Source organism: Saccostrea echinata, unplaced genomic scaffold, assembly GCF_033153115.1.
Source record: "Saccostrea echinata isolate AGI-Se365-2 ecotype Australia unplaced genomic scaffold, CSIRO_AGI_Sech_v1 ptg000029l, whole genome shotgun sequence".
In the NCBI taxonomy this organism is placed as follows: Eukaryota; Metazoa; Mollusca; class Bivalvia; order Ostreida; family Ostreidae; genus Saccostrea; species Saccostrea echinata.
Genome location: NW_026889778.1, coordinates 32,959,094 through 32,976,450, shown reverse-complemented (window position 1 = coordinate 32,976,450; position 17,357 = coordinate 32,959,094). Strand labels below are relative to the sequence as shown.

At 33.5% G+C, this 17,357-nt stretch overlaps 1 protein-coding gene across 1 annotated transcript; it reads left to right on the top strand.

The window, feature by feature from the left end:
* Nucleotides 1-983: 983 nt before the first annotated feature.
* LOC133195210 (RE1-silencing transcription factor B-like) lies at nucleotides 984-1,722 on the top strand. Its single transcript, XM_061331068.1, has 2 exons — nucleotides 984-1,224; nucleotides 1,340-1,722. The coding sequence occupies exons 1-2, from the start codon at nucleotides 984-986 to the stop codon at nucleotides 1,720-1,722; spliced, it is 624 nt and encodes a 207-aa protein (XP_061187052.1).
* The last annotated feature ends 15,635 nt before the right edge of the window (nucleotides 1,723-17,357 follow it).

The following is a 17,357-nucleotide window of genomic DNA, read 5'->3' as shown; positions in this document are numbered from 1 at the left end:
TGCATTGCCAAACATGGAGGCAGAAACTGTTGCTACAAAGATTGTCGAAGAAGTCGTATCAAGATTTGGAGTACCAGCTACGATACATTCTGATCAGGGTCCGCAGTATGAAAGCAATCTTTTCAAAGAAATGTGCAGACTGTTGGACATACAAAAAACCCACACCACTCCGTACCACCCACAGTCGGACGGAATGGTGGAGCGGTTTAACAGAACGTTAACAACAATGCTAAGTGGTTTTGTCAATGAGCACCACACTGATTGGGATGTCCATCTTCCCTTTGTAATGATGGCATATCGAAGCTCGGTGCATGAAACAACAGGAATGACACCAAATATGATGATGTTTGGGCGAGAGGTGTCGACACCACTGGGTTTGATGTATGAGATGCCCCCATCAATTAAAGAGGTGCCAAACAATAAATGGGCCTGGTATTTACAAGAACGTCTAGAAAATGCTCATAAATTTGTGAGAACAAGAATGAATCAGGCGATGGTCAGGCAGAAACATTACCACGATCGGAAATTGAAATGGCATCATTTCGAAGCGGGTGAAGAGATTTATGTTTTCTTCCCAAGAAGAAAGCCAGGCACATCACCAAAGTTTACAAGTTATTGGCGAGGTCCATTTAAGGTGGTTAAAAGAATGTCCGACTTGACATATCTTGTCAATTGCGGTCCGAGGGGATCAGATCAGGTTATCCATGTTGACAGAATGCGCAAAAAGCATGCACAAATTTTATCAGGTGAAAATGACGAACCGTTGCCAACATGTAAAACTCCTGACGACTCTGGTCCTATAAATGGTGATGTTGATTCATGCATTAATGAAGAACTACCAGTGTCTCATCGCCCTAGTAGAGATCGCAAACCTCCTAGTTGGTTGCATGATTATGAAACAGATTTGTAATTATCTCTCTAGTATGCATTTACAAATTGTATTAGGAAGCTTATCTAGTTTTTATATATGTATATTTTTAGTGATGGCTAAAACTAAGACAACACCAAGAAATGAATATCGGCGGTGTCCAATGTGTTCGGAACCTGCAAGAACAGAAGAAGAATTCAAGAAACACATTATGGTATGCGCCATGAGAGTTTTTGAGTGTCCAACCTGTGATTTTACCAACACTAGAGAACTCAATCTCAAGAGACACATCAAACGATGTCATCCTGGCTTAGGACCTAATGATGAACTTATCAAACTGGGCGCAAAAGAGCAAAGTAAGGAGAAGGCAGGTGGTTCGTTGAATGAAAAAAAACAAAAATGAGGAAAGCGCAAATGAAGATTGGTTGGACCAGGACCCTGGTGAAGTTATAGGCGAGATATCCTCTGCAGACTCATCGAGTAGTAGTAGCTCAAGTGATGAGAATGAAGAAGATGATATTGATGAGCAGAAGGAGAAACAGGATCCGGAGAAGAAAGAAGACAATCTGTTAGAAGGAAGACTTTTCCGTAAGAAGACCCAACCGACTTTGCCTTTTGCAAGAAAAAGACCAAGTTTGGAGGAGATCCCTGTTCCAAAGAAGATTATTCTTATGGACAAAGCAACCCAGGTTGATATGGAACCAGCAGTTCCCCCTGTAGAGAGTAGTGGAGTCGACGTTTATACACAGACATCCCCAAAGAAAAGAGAAGTTGTGACCAGAACGACAAGAAAGTTTCGTGAAGGAGAGGCAGATATCAAAGTTGTTGCCAAAGAAAGAATGATTTATAACTGACATGTTCCAGTAACTTCAATGGAAATTATATTTAACACAGATAGTGTTCATCAGTTTTGTTTGTTATTTTTATTGCTGTTCTTGTTTTGTTGCTTATTTGGTCAACCATATTAATACAGTTTTGTCGGAAAAAAAAAATTTGTTGATCAATTGACTTTGCATGCGGGACGCATGTCATCGGAGGCGTGGGTAGTGTAATATTCCGGAAATTTATAGTATGACCATTCGGGTTTAGCTGTAATGTTGCAGATGTAAACTTCCGTGTTAAAAGGTATATAAAGGCTGAATCCCGGTACAGACAGTCCTTTCCAGTGCAAGCTGTGTGAAGTATAAGACCGCAAAGACGTGATAGAACATAACAGTGGTAAGTGAGACTATAAAATAAAGTCAGCTTACAGAAGAGGTTGTCCTTATGAGAAAGTAAGGTCAACAAGAATAGTTATAAAAAGGCTGTTGTGTTTCGAGTGGCAAGCCACTCAGAGGCTAACCAGCAAGGGAGGTTAGCCACCTGTAATTCGTCTAATTGACCTGTCTGGCGACCAGGCTGTTGTGCGCAGTGTGTCTGCCTGAATAAGGCTAGCAGTGTGCACAGCAGTTGAAGGGCTGTCACTTGTACTGACTGTGTCCTGAATAAGGCTGCAGTACAAGCGTCAGTCCGAGGTTGGCCAGTGAAAGGGATAGTCTACCCACTGTAATTAACACAATCATTTGTAACAAGTTGATTAATTATTTCATACTGTCGTGATTATTAACCTAGATAAGGTTAGGCCATATTATTTGTATATATTTGCAGGCCTTTGTTGTCAATCATTTGCCAATCATTTATTAAGAAAAATTGTTATATCGAAGTCATCCCCAAAACCTTGAAATGACAAGGTACGACCCCCGATAGAAGCTAACATTCCGCTCGACACGTTACAAATGTTTGGGACGTTCCCTTATACATGTTATATATGATGCAACTGACCAATCAGGAAGCTTTAATTTGCATGTAAAGCCATCCTTGGGAAATACGTGGCACATTTAAAAACAATTGTGTGGTGTTAAAGAACAGAAAAAGAAATTCAATTATATTTATATTTTTGCTATAAATTCACATTTGTGCATCATGATTGTGCATTTTTGTAACACAAGTTGTTTGCTCTTATATCAGCAAAAAAAAAAAAATGTATACTGTAAAATTGATTTTATTGTTTTTAATGGGACACTTTCCAACATAGTGCATGTAGTGAGGTGTATATTTATGTTCCCCAAACGAAGTTTGGGAACATATTGTTTTTACTCTGTTTCTTATTATTATTATGTTCCCCAAACGAAGTTGGGGAACATATTGTTTTTACTCTGTTTCTTATTAAGGTCTTCCGTTTTCACGGAAGACCTTATAGTGATTCTACTGTTTCTTATTATTATTATTATTATTATTATTTTTTTGACCAAATTTTGTGCAGGCGTTTTCTCGAAAACTATTCAGTGGTTTTACGTGAAACTTTCAGGAAAAATTAGTCATTGTATGAAGTTTGTTCATCACAAGGAAAATTTGGAAAATTCCATTCTGGTTCCAAGTTACGGGCAATTTCCTGATTTTTAAATGGAATGTTGTCCGCGAATGTTCTAAAGAACGGTTAAAGATATGAACTGGAGACTTATTGGAGAGCATAGAACGTGACATTTTAATTTGTGGAATCGCCTTTTCGTTCGTCGTCGGCACTTCCGGTCGTGTACGGAAGTGATCAAAGAAATCGTAAAATTTCAACTTTCCTTTTTTGAATTAAATCCTATATCACATTATTGCATCTTTTGTGTAGTTTCGAAATATGATGGTCCCACCGGAAACAAAAACGTCAACTTCCGGCTATAAGAGAAAAACTACATAATTGAAGTATTTTTCTTTCCATTAATATCTTTTGTAGATAAAGTATTTGAAATGAATTTTTAATATGTTATTCAGACAGCAAATATCTAGAGTGACCTCAAATATCTTTCAAAAATTCACTTCCGGTCGCGTGTTTTTCTGTCCTCAAAATGAGAAGTTGTGTGAGCAAGATCTCGGAAACGGTAAGAGATTAAGACACCAGACTTATATGAGCAACATACCTTAAGATGTAGCCAAAACCACTTGGGTTCAGAGCGTCAGCCGTCACTTCCGGTCGTCACGGGAAGTGATCAAAGAAATCAAAAATTTCAACTTTTCTTTTTTTATTTAAGAATTGCATCACTTTATTGCATCTTTTTCGCAGATTCGAAAGATATTGGTCCCACCGGAAACAAAAACGACAACTTCCGGTTATAAGAGAAAAACTACAAAATTTGCGTATTTTACTTTCCTATAAATATTCTTTATACATAATGTATTTGTTATGAATTTTATATATGTTATTCAGAATGCAAAGGTCTAGAATAACCTCAAATATCTTTCAAACATTCACTTCCGGTCGCGTGTTTTTTTGTCCTCAAAATGAGAATATTGTCTGAGTGAGATCTCAAAAACAGGTAAAAGATTAAAACACCATACTTATATGAGCAGCAGACCTTGAGGAGTAGGCAAAACCATTTTGGTTAAACGCGTCAGTCGTAACTTCCGGTCGTCACAGGAAGTGATCAAAGAAATCAAAAATTTTAACTTTTTTTTTTTAAATTGAAGTTAGCATCACTTTATTGCATATCTTTCGCCGTATTGAAATATGTTAGTTTCCACCGGAAACAAAAACGTCAACTTCCGGTTTTAGATGATAAACTATGTTATTTCGATATTTAACTTTCTCATAAATATTGCTTAACGATAAAGTACTTGAAATGTTTTTATGCATTTTGTAGATACTGCAAATGTATAGAGAAACGTCAGGTTTTTTTTTTTTTATAAAATTCACTTTCGGTCGCGTGTTTACCTGTCCTCAGAATTAGAATTTGTTCTCACGATATTGCTCGGCAACAGTAAACGACTGAAGTCTAAAACTTTCAGAACTGATAGTCAGTCATCATTTTATTTGATTTGCGAGGAAATCTTGTATCGTCGTTACTTCCGGTCGTGACAGGAAGTGATGCAAAAAAGTGAATGGTTAATGGTTAGCACGTTGGATTTCACGCTGACAACCAGGGTTAAATCTCCAGAGTGTCTGAATTTCTTTTATCACCTTTTCAGCTTGGATTTTCGTTTTTATTTTCAAAATCAGACGGAAGACCTCTCATTGCTCGCAATGAGTTTCTAGTTATTATTATTATTTTTCTTCTTCTTCTTCTTCCTGGGTACTTTTTTGTCCGCGAGTGATCTCGTCAACTACTCATCCGATTGAGGTGAAACCTTTTTAGAGTTAATAGGCATGTTTTGTAGATATGCGGAATCAAGGTCATTTTGCGCGCACGTGCATGCACGTGCGTGCGCGTGCAATGCGTAAAATGACCAATATACTTGATATAGCTGTAACTTTTATATTTTTTGATGAAATGCTTTGATACTCAGAATATAAGGATATATTAGAAGTGAAAACAAGATGACATGGTCAACATGCACATGCATGCACGTGTGCGCAGGCGCAAAGCGTAAAATGACAAATATACTTGATATAGTCGTAACTTTGATACTTTTTGATGAAATGCTTTGATACTCAAAATATTTATATATATTAAAAGTGTAGACAAGATGACATGGTCATCATGCACATGCATGCATGCATGCATATGCATGCACGTGCGCGCGCGTGCAATGTGTTAAATGACCAATATACTTAATATAGCCGTAATTTTTATATTTTTTATGAAAAGCTTTGATATTAAGAATATACAGATATATTAAAAGTGTAGACAAGATGATGTGGACATCATGCTCATGAATGCACATGCGCGCGCGTGCAATGTGTTAAATGACCAATATACTTAATATAGCCATAACTTTTATATTTTTTTTATGAAAAGCTTTGATACTAAGAATAAACAGACATATTATAAGTGTAGACAAAATGGCATGGTCATTATGAACATGCATGCAGGTGCGCATGCGTGCAATGCTAAGATGACCAATATACTTGATATAGCCGGAACTTATATATTTTTTGATGGAATGTTTTGATACTGAGAATATAAAGATGCTTTTATAGTATAGATGAGATGACATGGTCACCCTGCACATGCATGCACGTGCGCACGCGTGAAATGCAAAAAACGATCAATATACTTCATTGCCTTATTTAATGAAGCTTACAGGAAATAAGACACCAAAAGGGTGTTGGGGAGCGTTTGGGGAACATCTGTAACGGTCCCCGTTACAATTATAACTAGTTATTATTAGGGTCTTCCGTCTTCAGCGGAAGACCCTTCTATTATTGTATTGTTTCTTTTTCTTATTAGGGTCTTCCGTCTTCTGCGGAAGACCCTTCTATTATTCTATTGTTGATTTTTCACTTTTCTTATTATTATTATCATTATTATTCTTTTTTTTTTCCTTACCGATTTTGTGCAGAAGATTTCTCGGAGATCGCTCGATCGATTTGCTTCAAATTTTCAGGGTTAATGCGTTGGTATCTGAAGTTTATAACGCCTTGTCAGTTTTTGAAAAATCACTTCCGGTCAGAAGTTATCGCCCTTTGATCGATTTTTAGATAGACTTTGTGTCTGCACAAAAACTCAGGAACGACAAATGCTAGAGTGTTGAAACTTTCAGTGGTGATAGAGGACATGTTCTAGATGTGCACCTTGGTTTTCATATTTTCCGGAAGTGCAAAGTATGGAAGCTCGGTAGGGGTCAAAATTTAGGACGTGATTTCTGAGTGAATTTTAGATACATTTCTGATAATAACATTTTAAATAGAAGTATTTTGTTAAAACATATTGAAGAAAAAGTCTTTAAAATCACAAGACCTTTCATTTGATATCAAGAAAAAGGGGCTGACCCCTCAAATTAGGGGCTCAGAAAGGCCAAAAGTCTTTCATCTATAACTTTTTAATGATCAATATTTTGTTATAAACTACTGAAGCAAAAATGTTTATCTTAACATTCTGTAGCTATATATTATAAAATTTTGATCATATGTTACGTAATAAGGGGCCATAAGGGGCCAGAATGCTAAATCTTTGACACTTTGTATCTCGAAAAGGAGAAATATTTTGATAAGCAATATTAAACAAAAGATGTTCAGAATAATGTTCTAAACAATATACACCCTTTTAATTTTTGCAAGACATCCCCATTAAGGAGTTGGAGGGCTGGCCCCTAAATATTGTTATTCTATATATCTCTTAAACGAAAGGAAATTTCTGAATAGTTGTTGAACAAAAAGTCATCAAAATCACAAGACCTTTCATTTGATATCAAGAAAAAGGGGCTGACCCCTCAAATTAGGGGCTCAGAAGGGCCAAAAGTCTTTCATCTATAACTTTTTAATGATCAATATTTTGTTATAAACTACTGAAGCAAAAATGTTTATCTTAACATTCTGTAGCTATATATTATAAAATTTTGATCATATGTTACGTAATAAGGGGCCATAAGGGGCCAGAATGCTAAATCTTTGACACTTTGTATCTCGAAAAGGAGAAATATTTTGATAAGCAATATTAAACAAAAGATGTTCAGAATAATATTCTAAACAATATACACCCTTTTAATTTTTGCAAGACATCCCCATTAAGGAGTTGGAGGGCTGGCCCCTAAATATTGTTATTCTATATATCTCTTAAACGAAAGGAAATTTCTGAATAGTTGTTGAACAAAAAGTCATCAAAATCACAAGACCTTTCATTTGATATCAAGAAAAAGGGGCTGACCCCTCAAACTAGGGGCTCAGAAGGGCCAAAAGTCTTTTATCTATAACTTTTTAATGATCAATATTTTGTTATAAATTACTGAAGCAAAAATGTTCATCTTAACATTCTGCAACTATATATTATAAAATTTTGATCATATGTTACGTAATAAGGGGCCATAAGGGGCCAGAATGCTAAATCTTTGACACTTTGTATCTCGAAAAGGAGAAATATTTTGATAAGCAATATTAAACAAAAGATGTTCAGAATAATGTTCTAAACAATATACACCCTTTTACTTTTTGCAAGACATCCCCATTAAGGAGTTGGAGGGCTGGCCCCTAAATATTGTTATTCTATATATCTCTTAAACGAAAGGAAATTTCTGAATAGTTGTTGAACAGAAAGTCTTCAAAATCACAAGACCTTTTATTTGATATCAAGAAAAAGGGACTGACCCCTCAAATTAGGGGCTCAGAAGGGCCAAAAGTCTTTTATCTATAACTTTTTAATGTTCAATATTTTGCTATGAATTACTGAAGCAGAAATGTTCATATTAATATTTTGCAGCTTTATATTGTAAAGTTTTGATCATATGTTGCGTAATAAGGGACCTTAATGGGCCAGAATGCTAAATCTTTGACACTTTATATCTCGAAAAGGGGAAATATTTTGATAAGCAATATTGAACAAAAGATGATCAGAATAATGTTTTTAACAATATGCATTTATTTTTTTATAGACGAATATCTCAGTCAAGATCTTGACGAATCTTATCCAAAATCAGACGGAAGACCCACTCGTTGCTCGCAACGAGAACCATCTAGTTAGGGTCTTCCGTCTCCAACGGAAGACCCTTCTATTATTCTATTGTTTCTTTTTCACTATTATTATTATTATTTTTTTCTGTCCAAATTTTGTGCAGACGATTTCTCGGAGATGGTTGGATGGATTCACTTGAAATTTTCAGAGATGATGTATCATGATGTAAACCTAATACATTTTCTTTATTTTTTGGAAATTCACTTCCGGTCGGAAGTTATCGCCCTTTAATCGAATTTTTAGTGACCATTTTGTCTACACAAAAACTCAAAAATGACAAAAGCTAGAGTGCTGAAATTTTCAGTGATAATAGAGAAGATGTTCTAGTTGTGCACCTCAGTTTTCAAATTTTCTGGAAGTGCCTAGTATGGAAGCTCGGTAGGGGTCAAAATTTAGGACATGAATCAGGAGTGAATTTTCGAGACATTTTCTATCATATCTTAAAAACTATAAATATTTTCTTAAAACATATTGAACAGAAATTGTGTAGAATAATAAGATCTTTTTTATGATATCAAGAAAAAAGGGCTGACTTATCACATTAGGGGCCAAGAGGGGCCAAAAGTCTTAAATCCATAACTCTTAAACGATCAATATTTTGATATACATACTGAAGCAAAAATGTTTATCTGAACAATCTACAACTATATATTATGATAAAAATCTCATATGTTACAAAATTAGGGGCCATAAGGGGCCAGAATGCTAAATCTTTGATACTTTATATCTCGAAAGTGGGAAATATTTTGCTAAGCAATATTGAACAAAAGATGTTCAAAATAATGTGCTAAACAATATGCAACCTTTCAATATTTGCTAAGCGTCCCCATTAAGGAGTTGAAGGGACGGCCCCTAAATATTTCTTTTGCATATATCTCGGAAACGAAAAAAAAATCTGAATAGTTGTTAAACAAAATGTGTTCAAAATCATAAGAGCTTTAATGTGATATCAAGAAAAAGGGGCTGGCCCCTCAAAATCGGGGCCGATAGGGGCCGAAAGTCTTTCATCAATAACTCTTTAACGATCAATATTTTGTAAAATATTACTGCAGCAAAAATGTTTATCTGAGCAAACTACAAGTATATATTATGTTATTCACATCATATGTTACATAATTATGGGTCGTGAGTGGCCGAAATACTAAATCTTTGACGTTTTATATCTCGAAAGTGGGAAATATTTTGATAAGCAATATTGAATAAAAGATATTCACAATAATGTTCTGAACAATATGTAACCTTTCAATATTTGCTAAACGTCTCCATTAAGGAGTTGAACGGCCGGTCCCTAAATATTTCTTTTGCATACATCTCGAAAACGAAAAAGAATTTCTGAATAGTTGTTGAACAAAAAGTGTTCAAAATCATAAGAGCTTTAAGGTGATATCAAGAAAAAGGGACTGGCCCCTCAAAATAAGGGCCGATAGGGGCCGAAAATCTTTCATCAATAACTCTTAAACGATCAATATTTTGTAATACATTACTAAGGCAAAATAGATCATCTTCACTTTCCTTAACTATATAACATGTTGGTGGCATCATATGTTACGTTATAAGGGGACATTAGGGGCCAGAATGCTAAACCTTTGACGCTTTATATCTCGAAAGTGGGAAATATTTTGATAAGCAATATTGAATAAAAGATGTTCACAATAATGTTCTGCACAATATGTAACCTTCAACTTTTGCTAAACGTCTCCATTAAGGAGTTGAAAGGCCGGCCCCTAAATATTTCTTTTGCATATATCTCGGAAACGAAAAAGAATTTCTGCATAGTTGTTGAACAAAAAGTGTAGTAGGGGCCAAGACGGGCCGAAGGTCTTTCATCTATAATCTTTAATGATCAATATTTTGTTATAGATTACTGAAGCAAAATTGGTCGTCTTAACAATTTATTTATATCATTATATTTGAACGAAAGTCTCAGTCAAATTCTTATCACATCTTATCAAAAATCGGACGGAAGACCCACTCGTTGCTCGCAACGAGATCTCATCTAGTTATTCCACTTTTTCTTTACAATTTTTGTGCAGAAGATATCTCGCAAACGGTTCGATCGATTTTCATGAAATTTTCAGGGGTAATGCCTTGTGATCTGAAGATGATCCTTTTTTGTTCAAATCCTTAAAATTCACTTCCGATCGGAAGTTATCGCCCTTTAATCGATTTTCAGATAACCATTTTGTCGACACAAAAACTAAAAAACGGCAAAAGCTAGAGCGCTGAAATTTTCAGCGATTATAGACGACATGTTGAAGTTTTGCACCTGGGTTTTCAAATTTTTCGGAAGTACCTAGTATGGAAGCTCGGTAGGGGTCGAAATTTAGGACATGAATCAGGAGTGAATTTTTGAGACATTTTTTATCATATCTCTAAAACTATGGAGATTTTCTAAAAACATATTGAAAAGAAATTGTGTAGAATTACAAGATCTTTTATATGATATCAAAGAAAAAGGGCTGACTCATCACATTAGGGGCCGAGAGGGGCCGAAAGTCTTTAGTCAATAGCTCTTTAACGATCAAAATTTTGTAATGCATTACTGAAGCAAAAATGTTTATCTCAACAATTTACAACTATATATTATAATATTCACATCATATGTTACATAATTAGGGGCCATTAGGGGGCCAGAATGCAAAATCTTTGACGCTTTATATTTCAAAAGTGGGAAATATTTTGATAAGCAATATTGAACAAAAGATGTTTAAAATAATGTTCTAAACAATTTGCAACTTTTCATTTTTCTCTAAACGTCCCCATTAAGGAGTTAAAGGGCCGGCCCCTAAATGCGTCTTTTGCTAATATCTCGAACACGAAAAAGAATTTTCGAATAGATGTTGAACAAAAAGTGTTTAAAATCATAAGAGCTTTAAAGTGGTATGAAGAAAAGGGGGCTGGCCCCTCAAAATAAGGGCCGAGAGGGACCAAAAGTCTTTAATCAATAACTCGTTAATTATCAATATTTAGTAATGCACTACTGAAGCAAAAATGTTAATATTAACGATTTACAACTACATATTATGATTTACACATTATATGTTACATAATTAGGGGTCATAAGGGGCCAAAATGCAAAATCTTTAACGCTATATGTCTCAAAAGTTTGAAATATTTTGATATGCAATACTGTACAAAAGATGTTCAAAATAATGTTCTGAACAATATGCAACCTTTTATTTTTTGCTTAACGTCCCCAATAAGGAGTAAAAGGGCCGGCCCCTAAATGCTTCTTATGCAAATATCTGGGAAACGAAAAAGAATTTCTGAATAGTTGTTGAACAAAAAATGTTCAAAATCATAAGAGCTTTAAAGTGATATGAAGAAAAAGGGACTGACCCCTCAAAATAGGGGCTGAGAGGGGCCGATAGTCTTTGATGAATAACTCTTTAATGCTCAATATTTTGTAATTCATTACTGAAGCAAACATGTTTATCTCAACAATTTACAACTATATATTATAATATTCACATCATATGTTACATAATTAGGGGCCATTAGGGGCCAGAATGCAAAATCTTTGACGCTTTATATTTCAAAAAGTGGGAAATATTTTGATAAGCAATATTGAACAAAAGATGTTCAAAATAATGTTCTAAACAATTTGCAACTTTTCATTTTTCTCTAAACGTCCCCATTAAGGAGTTAAAGGGCCGGCCCCTAAATGCGTCTTTTGCTAATATCTCGAACACGAAAAAGAATTTTCGAATAGTTGTTGAACAAAAAGTGTTTAAAATCATAAGAGCTTTAAAGTGGTATGAAGAAAAGGGGGCTGGCCCCTCAAAATAAGGGCCGAGAGGGACCGAAAGTCTTTAATCAATAACTCGTTAATTATCAATATTTAGTAATGCATTACTGAAGCAAAAATGTTAATATTAACGATTTACAACTACATATTATGATTTACACATTATATGTTACATAATTAGGGGTCATAAGGGGCCAAAATGCAAAATCTTTAACGCTATATGTCTCAAAAGTTTGAAATATTTTGATATGCAATACTGTACAAAAGATGTTCAAAATAATGTTCTGAACAATATGCAACCTTTTATTTTTTGCTTAACGTCCCCAATAAGGAGTAAAAGGGCGGGCCCCTAAATGCTTCTTATGCAAATATCTGGGAAACGAAAAAGAATTTCTGAATAGTTGTTGAACAAAAAATGTTCAAAATCATAAGAGCTTTAAAGTGATATGAAGAAAAAGGGACTGGCCCCTCAAAATAGGGGCTGAGAGGGGCCGATAGTCTTTGATGAATAACTCTTTAATGCTCAATATTTTGTTATTCATTACTGAAGCAAACATGTTTATCTCAACAATTTACAACTTAATATTATAATATTCACATCATATGTTACATAATTAGGGGCCACAAGGGGCCAGAATGACAAATCTTTGGCACTCTATATCCCGAAATTGGGAAATATTTTGATAAGCAGTGTTGAATAAAAGATGTTCAAAATAAGGTTTTAAACAATATGTAACCTTTTCATTTTTGCTAAACGCCCCCATTAAGGAGTTGAAGGGCCAGCCCCTAAATATTTCTTTTGCATATATCTCGGAAACGAAAAAAAATTCCAGAATAGTTGTTGAACAAAAATGTTCAAAATCATGAGAGCTATAAGACGATACCAAGAAAAAAGGACTGGCCCCTCAAATTAGGGGCCAGGACGGGTCGAAAGTCTTTAATCTATAACTCTTTAATGATCAATATTTTAATACACACTAGTACGCAGCTAGGTTAAGGACGCCCATGAAATATACGCCTTAATATATTCAGGAAAAAGGAATACAATTTTAATATTTTTTTTAACAGCATTAGTTTTGATAAATGTGATTTGTGGTGTTTGAACTGGAATATATCGGGTCTCTGCTGAGTTCGGCCAAAGCGACATCGCTTACACCAGCTGTTTGTCACGTGACAGTTTTAAAATTAGAACATATATGTACTACTACAAAGATCGTAAAAGTTCAACGATATACGGGCATTTTTCCGCTATAAAATTTATTCTGTTTTCTTTGAGACAAATTCCTTAACACGAAAAGTGCTGGGAGCAACTTCCTCATGCTCGGGAATTGTTTAAAATTTAGCCGTCTTTCTAGAAACTCCAGTCAAGAATGTAATTCGCATTGGAATAATGTTACATTACGGAATAAATCAACAATGCACAACCAGCTCCCAGCACTTTTCAGAATAGTTGGAATAATAGCTACACGTGTTTAAAAATTCAGAATTTATAGTGAAGCGGATATCGTTGAACTTTTGATATTTTCGAGGGGCTGGACCTGTCATTCTGGCACGTTACTGTACAAATGAGCTCCCTACGGCTTTATATAAAGTCTACACATTATCAATTTAGTTTGACAATAAAATGCGGATTAATATATTTCAGAATTTGTCGCTCTTTTGGTCCAACTATGCGTGTTTCGTATTTATTTTTATTTTTACAAGCCACGATAAAACCTTGATCCACGCCTCAAGTACAGAGAAACTGCGTGTCAAACTAAGAAATGACGTCATCTCAGTAAGTACAGCGAGATCAAGCTGGCTTTCATTATACACACGCTTAGTGATATTATGGCAAGATAAGTTGCACATCCATTCATCTTTATAATATTTATGATAAACGAAAGTATTTAGTGTATTTTAAAAAGAACATATAGTATTTATCCATCGAGATTCATTTGTATTGTTTTAACGTGACGTCATAATAGCTTTACCGAACCTCTGCATAGGCTGACGTATATATGGGAGTCCTTAACCTAGCTGCGTACTACTGAAGCAAAATTTTCGTCTTAACAATTTATTTTTATCATTATATTTGAACAAAAATCTCAGTAAAATTCTGATCTCATCTTATCAAAAATCGGACGGAAGACCCACTCGTTGCTCGCAACGAGATCGCATCTAGTTATTATTATTATTTTTTTTCCTACACCGGTATCTCAGTAACGGTTCGGTGGATTTTTATGAAACTTTCGGAGATGATAGGAAACGATGTTCCCTCGGGACGTTTTTTTCATTTTTGATGATTTCACTTCCGGTCGCGAAATATGACGTATTTTTGACGTTTTTCTGCAATTCCGGACTGTCCTACTCCGAAGAAACTGTGCAAAATAGAAATTTGAAATTTTCAGGAATGATAGAATTGTGACCTTGACATGTGCACCTGACTTTTGAAATTTTAAGAAGATGTTTAAATTTTTCAAATTTTAAAGTTAAATTTTTCAAAAAAAAATTTTTAATCGAATTTTGAAATTTTTTATATTGTAAAATAGATCTTGGCGAGAACTTTCCAAAAATGTATTTGTTTTGCATGTGAGTACATTAATAAACAATATATAAGCTCAGGTGAGTTAGGTCACTTGAGTGCAAGTGTACTTTAAGACCTTTTCTTTAAAAAATCATTACTCTTTTATTTCTTGACCGATTTTAAAACTTTTTACACCGTCAAATAGATCTTTACGAGACCTTTCCAACAGTATATTTGGTTTTATTGTAAGTGCACTAATAAAGAAAATATGAGCTCAGGTAAGTTAGCCTTTTGTTTTGACAGGGCATGTCAAAATCATTGTCAAGGACACTTGCGTATGACCGTACTCTTTGATCTTTGGCAGATATCCTTTGATTTCTTTTAAAAAGCATTACTCTTTTATTTCTTGACCGATTTTAGAACTTTATACACCATCAAATAGATCTTTACGAGACCTTTCCAACAATGTATTTCTTTTGTTTGTAAATGCACTAATAAAGAAAATATGAGCTCAGGTATGTTAGCTTTTTTTTGACAGGACATGTCAAACTCATTATCAAGGACACTTGTGGATGACCGTACTCTTTCATCTTTGGCGGATATCCTTTTATTTTTAAAAAATCTTTACTCTTTTATATCTTGACCGATTTTAAAACTTTTTACACCGTCTGATAGGTCTTCCTGTGACCTTTCTTACAGTATATTTGTTTTGATTTTAGGTGAAATTTTAAAGAAAATATGAGCTCAGGTGTGTTAGAGAATTTTGACGGCCCATGTATAAGATATCGATTTTCTTCAGCGACGTTTAATACACAGTGACCTAGAAGAAAGCAAGGACATTCAATTAAGTCTGAAATAGTGATTTCATAATGTACCTGTGATTATGAAAATTTGTGTATTCAATTTAAATCATTGAAAGTTTTGAATACTGTAATTTCAAATTTTAAAACCTTTAAAATCGTAAGATTTTGATATATCCTCTAATGTTGAAAGCGGTAAGCTCCTACTTGATGAATTTTTATTACAGCATTTAAAACTTCAAAAATTTTCAAATTTGGAATAATTTAAAAGCCTTAAAATATGAAATCAAGGACATCTAAAATAATGAGAACATGAATGAGAGTGATTTGGAGTCTATTGGAGGTCAAAAAGAAATTTAAACGATTTAATTTTTTTTAAAAAATTCAAAACTGCTTCCAAAAATGGAGAACATCATACAACGAGGTGAAATCTCTCAAAGGTCAAAGAAAGTAAAATTTTATCGATTTAATTTTTTTTCAAAAAAATTAAACTGAATCCAAATGTTAAAACAAGGACTGTCTCTGTATTTTAAAGATGTAGAACATCAAACAATGTGTTTTGAATCTCTAAAAGGTCAAATAAAGTGAATTTTAAACGATTTAAATTTTTCAAAAAAATTAAATTGAATTCAAATGTTAAAACAAGGACTATTTCTATATCTTGAAAGATGGAGAACATCATATAATGTGTTTTGAAATCTCTCAAAGGTCAAATAGAGTGAAATTTAAACGATTTAAATTTTTCAAAAAATTTAAATTGAATCCAAACGTTAAAACAAGGACTATCGCTGTATTTTGAAAGATGGAGAACATCATACAATGTGTTTTGAAATCTCTCAAATGTCAAATAGAGTGAAATTTAAACGATTTAAATTTTTCAAAAAATTTAAATTGAATCTAAACGTTAAAACAAGGACTATCTCTGTATTTTGAAAGATGGAGAACATCATACAATGTGTTTTGAAATCTCTCAAAAGTCAAATAGACTGAGATTTAAACGATTTAAATTTTTCAAAAAATTTAAATTGAATCCAAATGTTAAAACAAGGACTATCTCTGTATTTTGAAAGATGGAGAACATCATACAATGTGTTTTGAAATCTCTCAAAGGTCAAATAGGGTGAAATTTAAAGGATTTAAATTTTTCAAAAAATTTAAATTGCATCTACAAACGTAAAAAACGCAACAAATGATTTTCTCTTCCTTCAAAATATGTAAGTTTACTTTTGTTTAATATTTCAGTGCAATTTAAATTTTTTGAAAAAATTAAATCGTTTAAATCTCACTCTAATTGACCTTTGAGAAGTTTTAAAACACATTGTATGATGTTCTCCATCTTTCAAAATACAGAGATAGTCCTTGTTTTAACATTTGGATTTAATTTAAATTTTTTAAAAAATTTAAATCGTTTAAATCTCACTCTATTTGACCTTTGAAAGATTTCAAAACACATTGTATGATGTTCTCCGTCTTTCAAAATACAGAGATAGTCCTTGTTTTTACATTTGGAAACAAATTGAATTTTTTAAAAAATTTAAATCGTTTAAATCTCACTCTATTTGACCTTTGAAAGATTTCAAAACACATTGTATGATATTCTCCATCTTTCAAAATACAGAAATAGTCCTTGTTTTAACATTTGGAAGCAATTTAAATTTTTTGAAAAATTTAAATCCTTTAAATCTCACTCTATTTAACCTTTGAGTGATTTCAAAACACATTGTATGATGTTCTCCATCTTTCAAAATACAGAGATAGTCCTTGTTTTAATGATTGGTTTCAATTTAAATTTTTTGAAAAATTTAAATCGTTTAAATTTCACTCTATTTGACCTTTGAAAGATTTCAAAACAAATTATATGATGTTCTCCATCTTCCAAAATACAGAGAGAGTCCTTGTTTTAACCTTTGGATTTAATTTAAATTTTTTGAAAAATTTAAATCGTTTAAATTTCACTCTATTTGACCTTTGAAAGATTTCAAAACAAATTATATGATGTTCTCCATCTTCCAAAATACAGAGA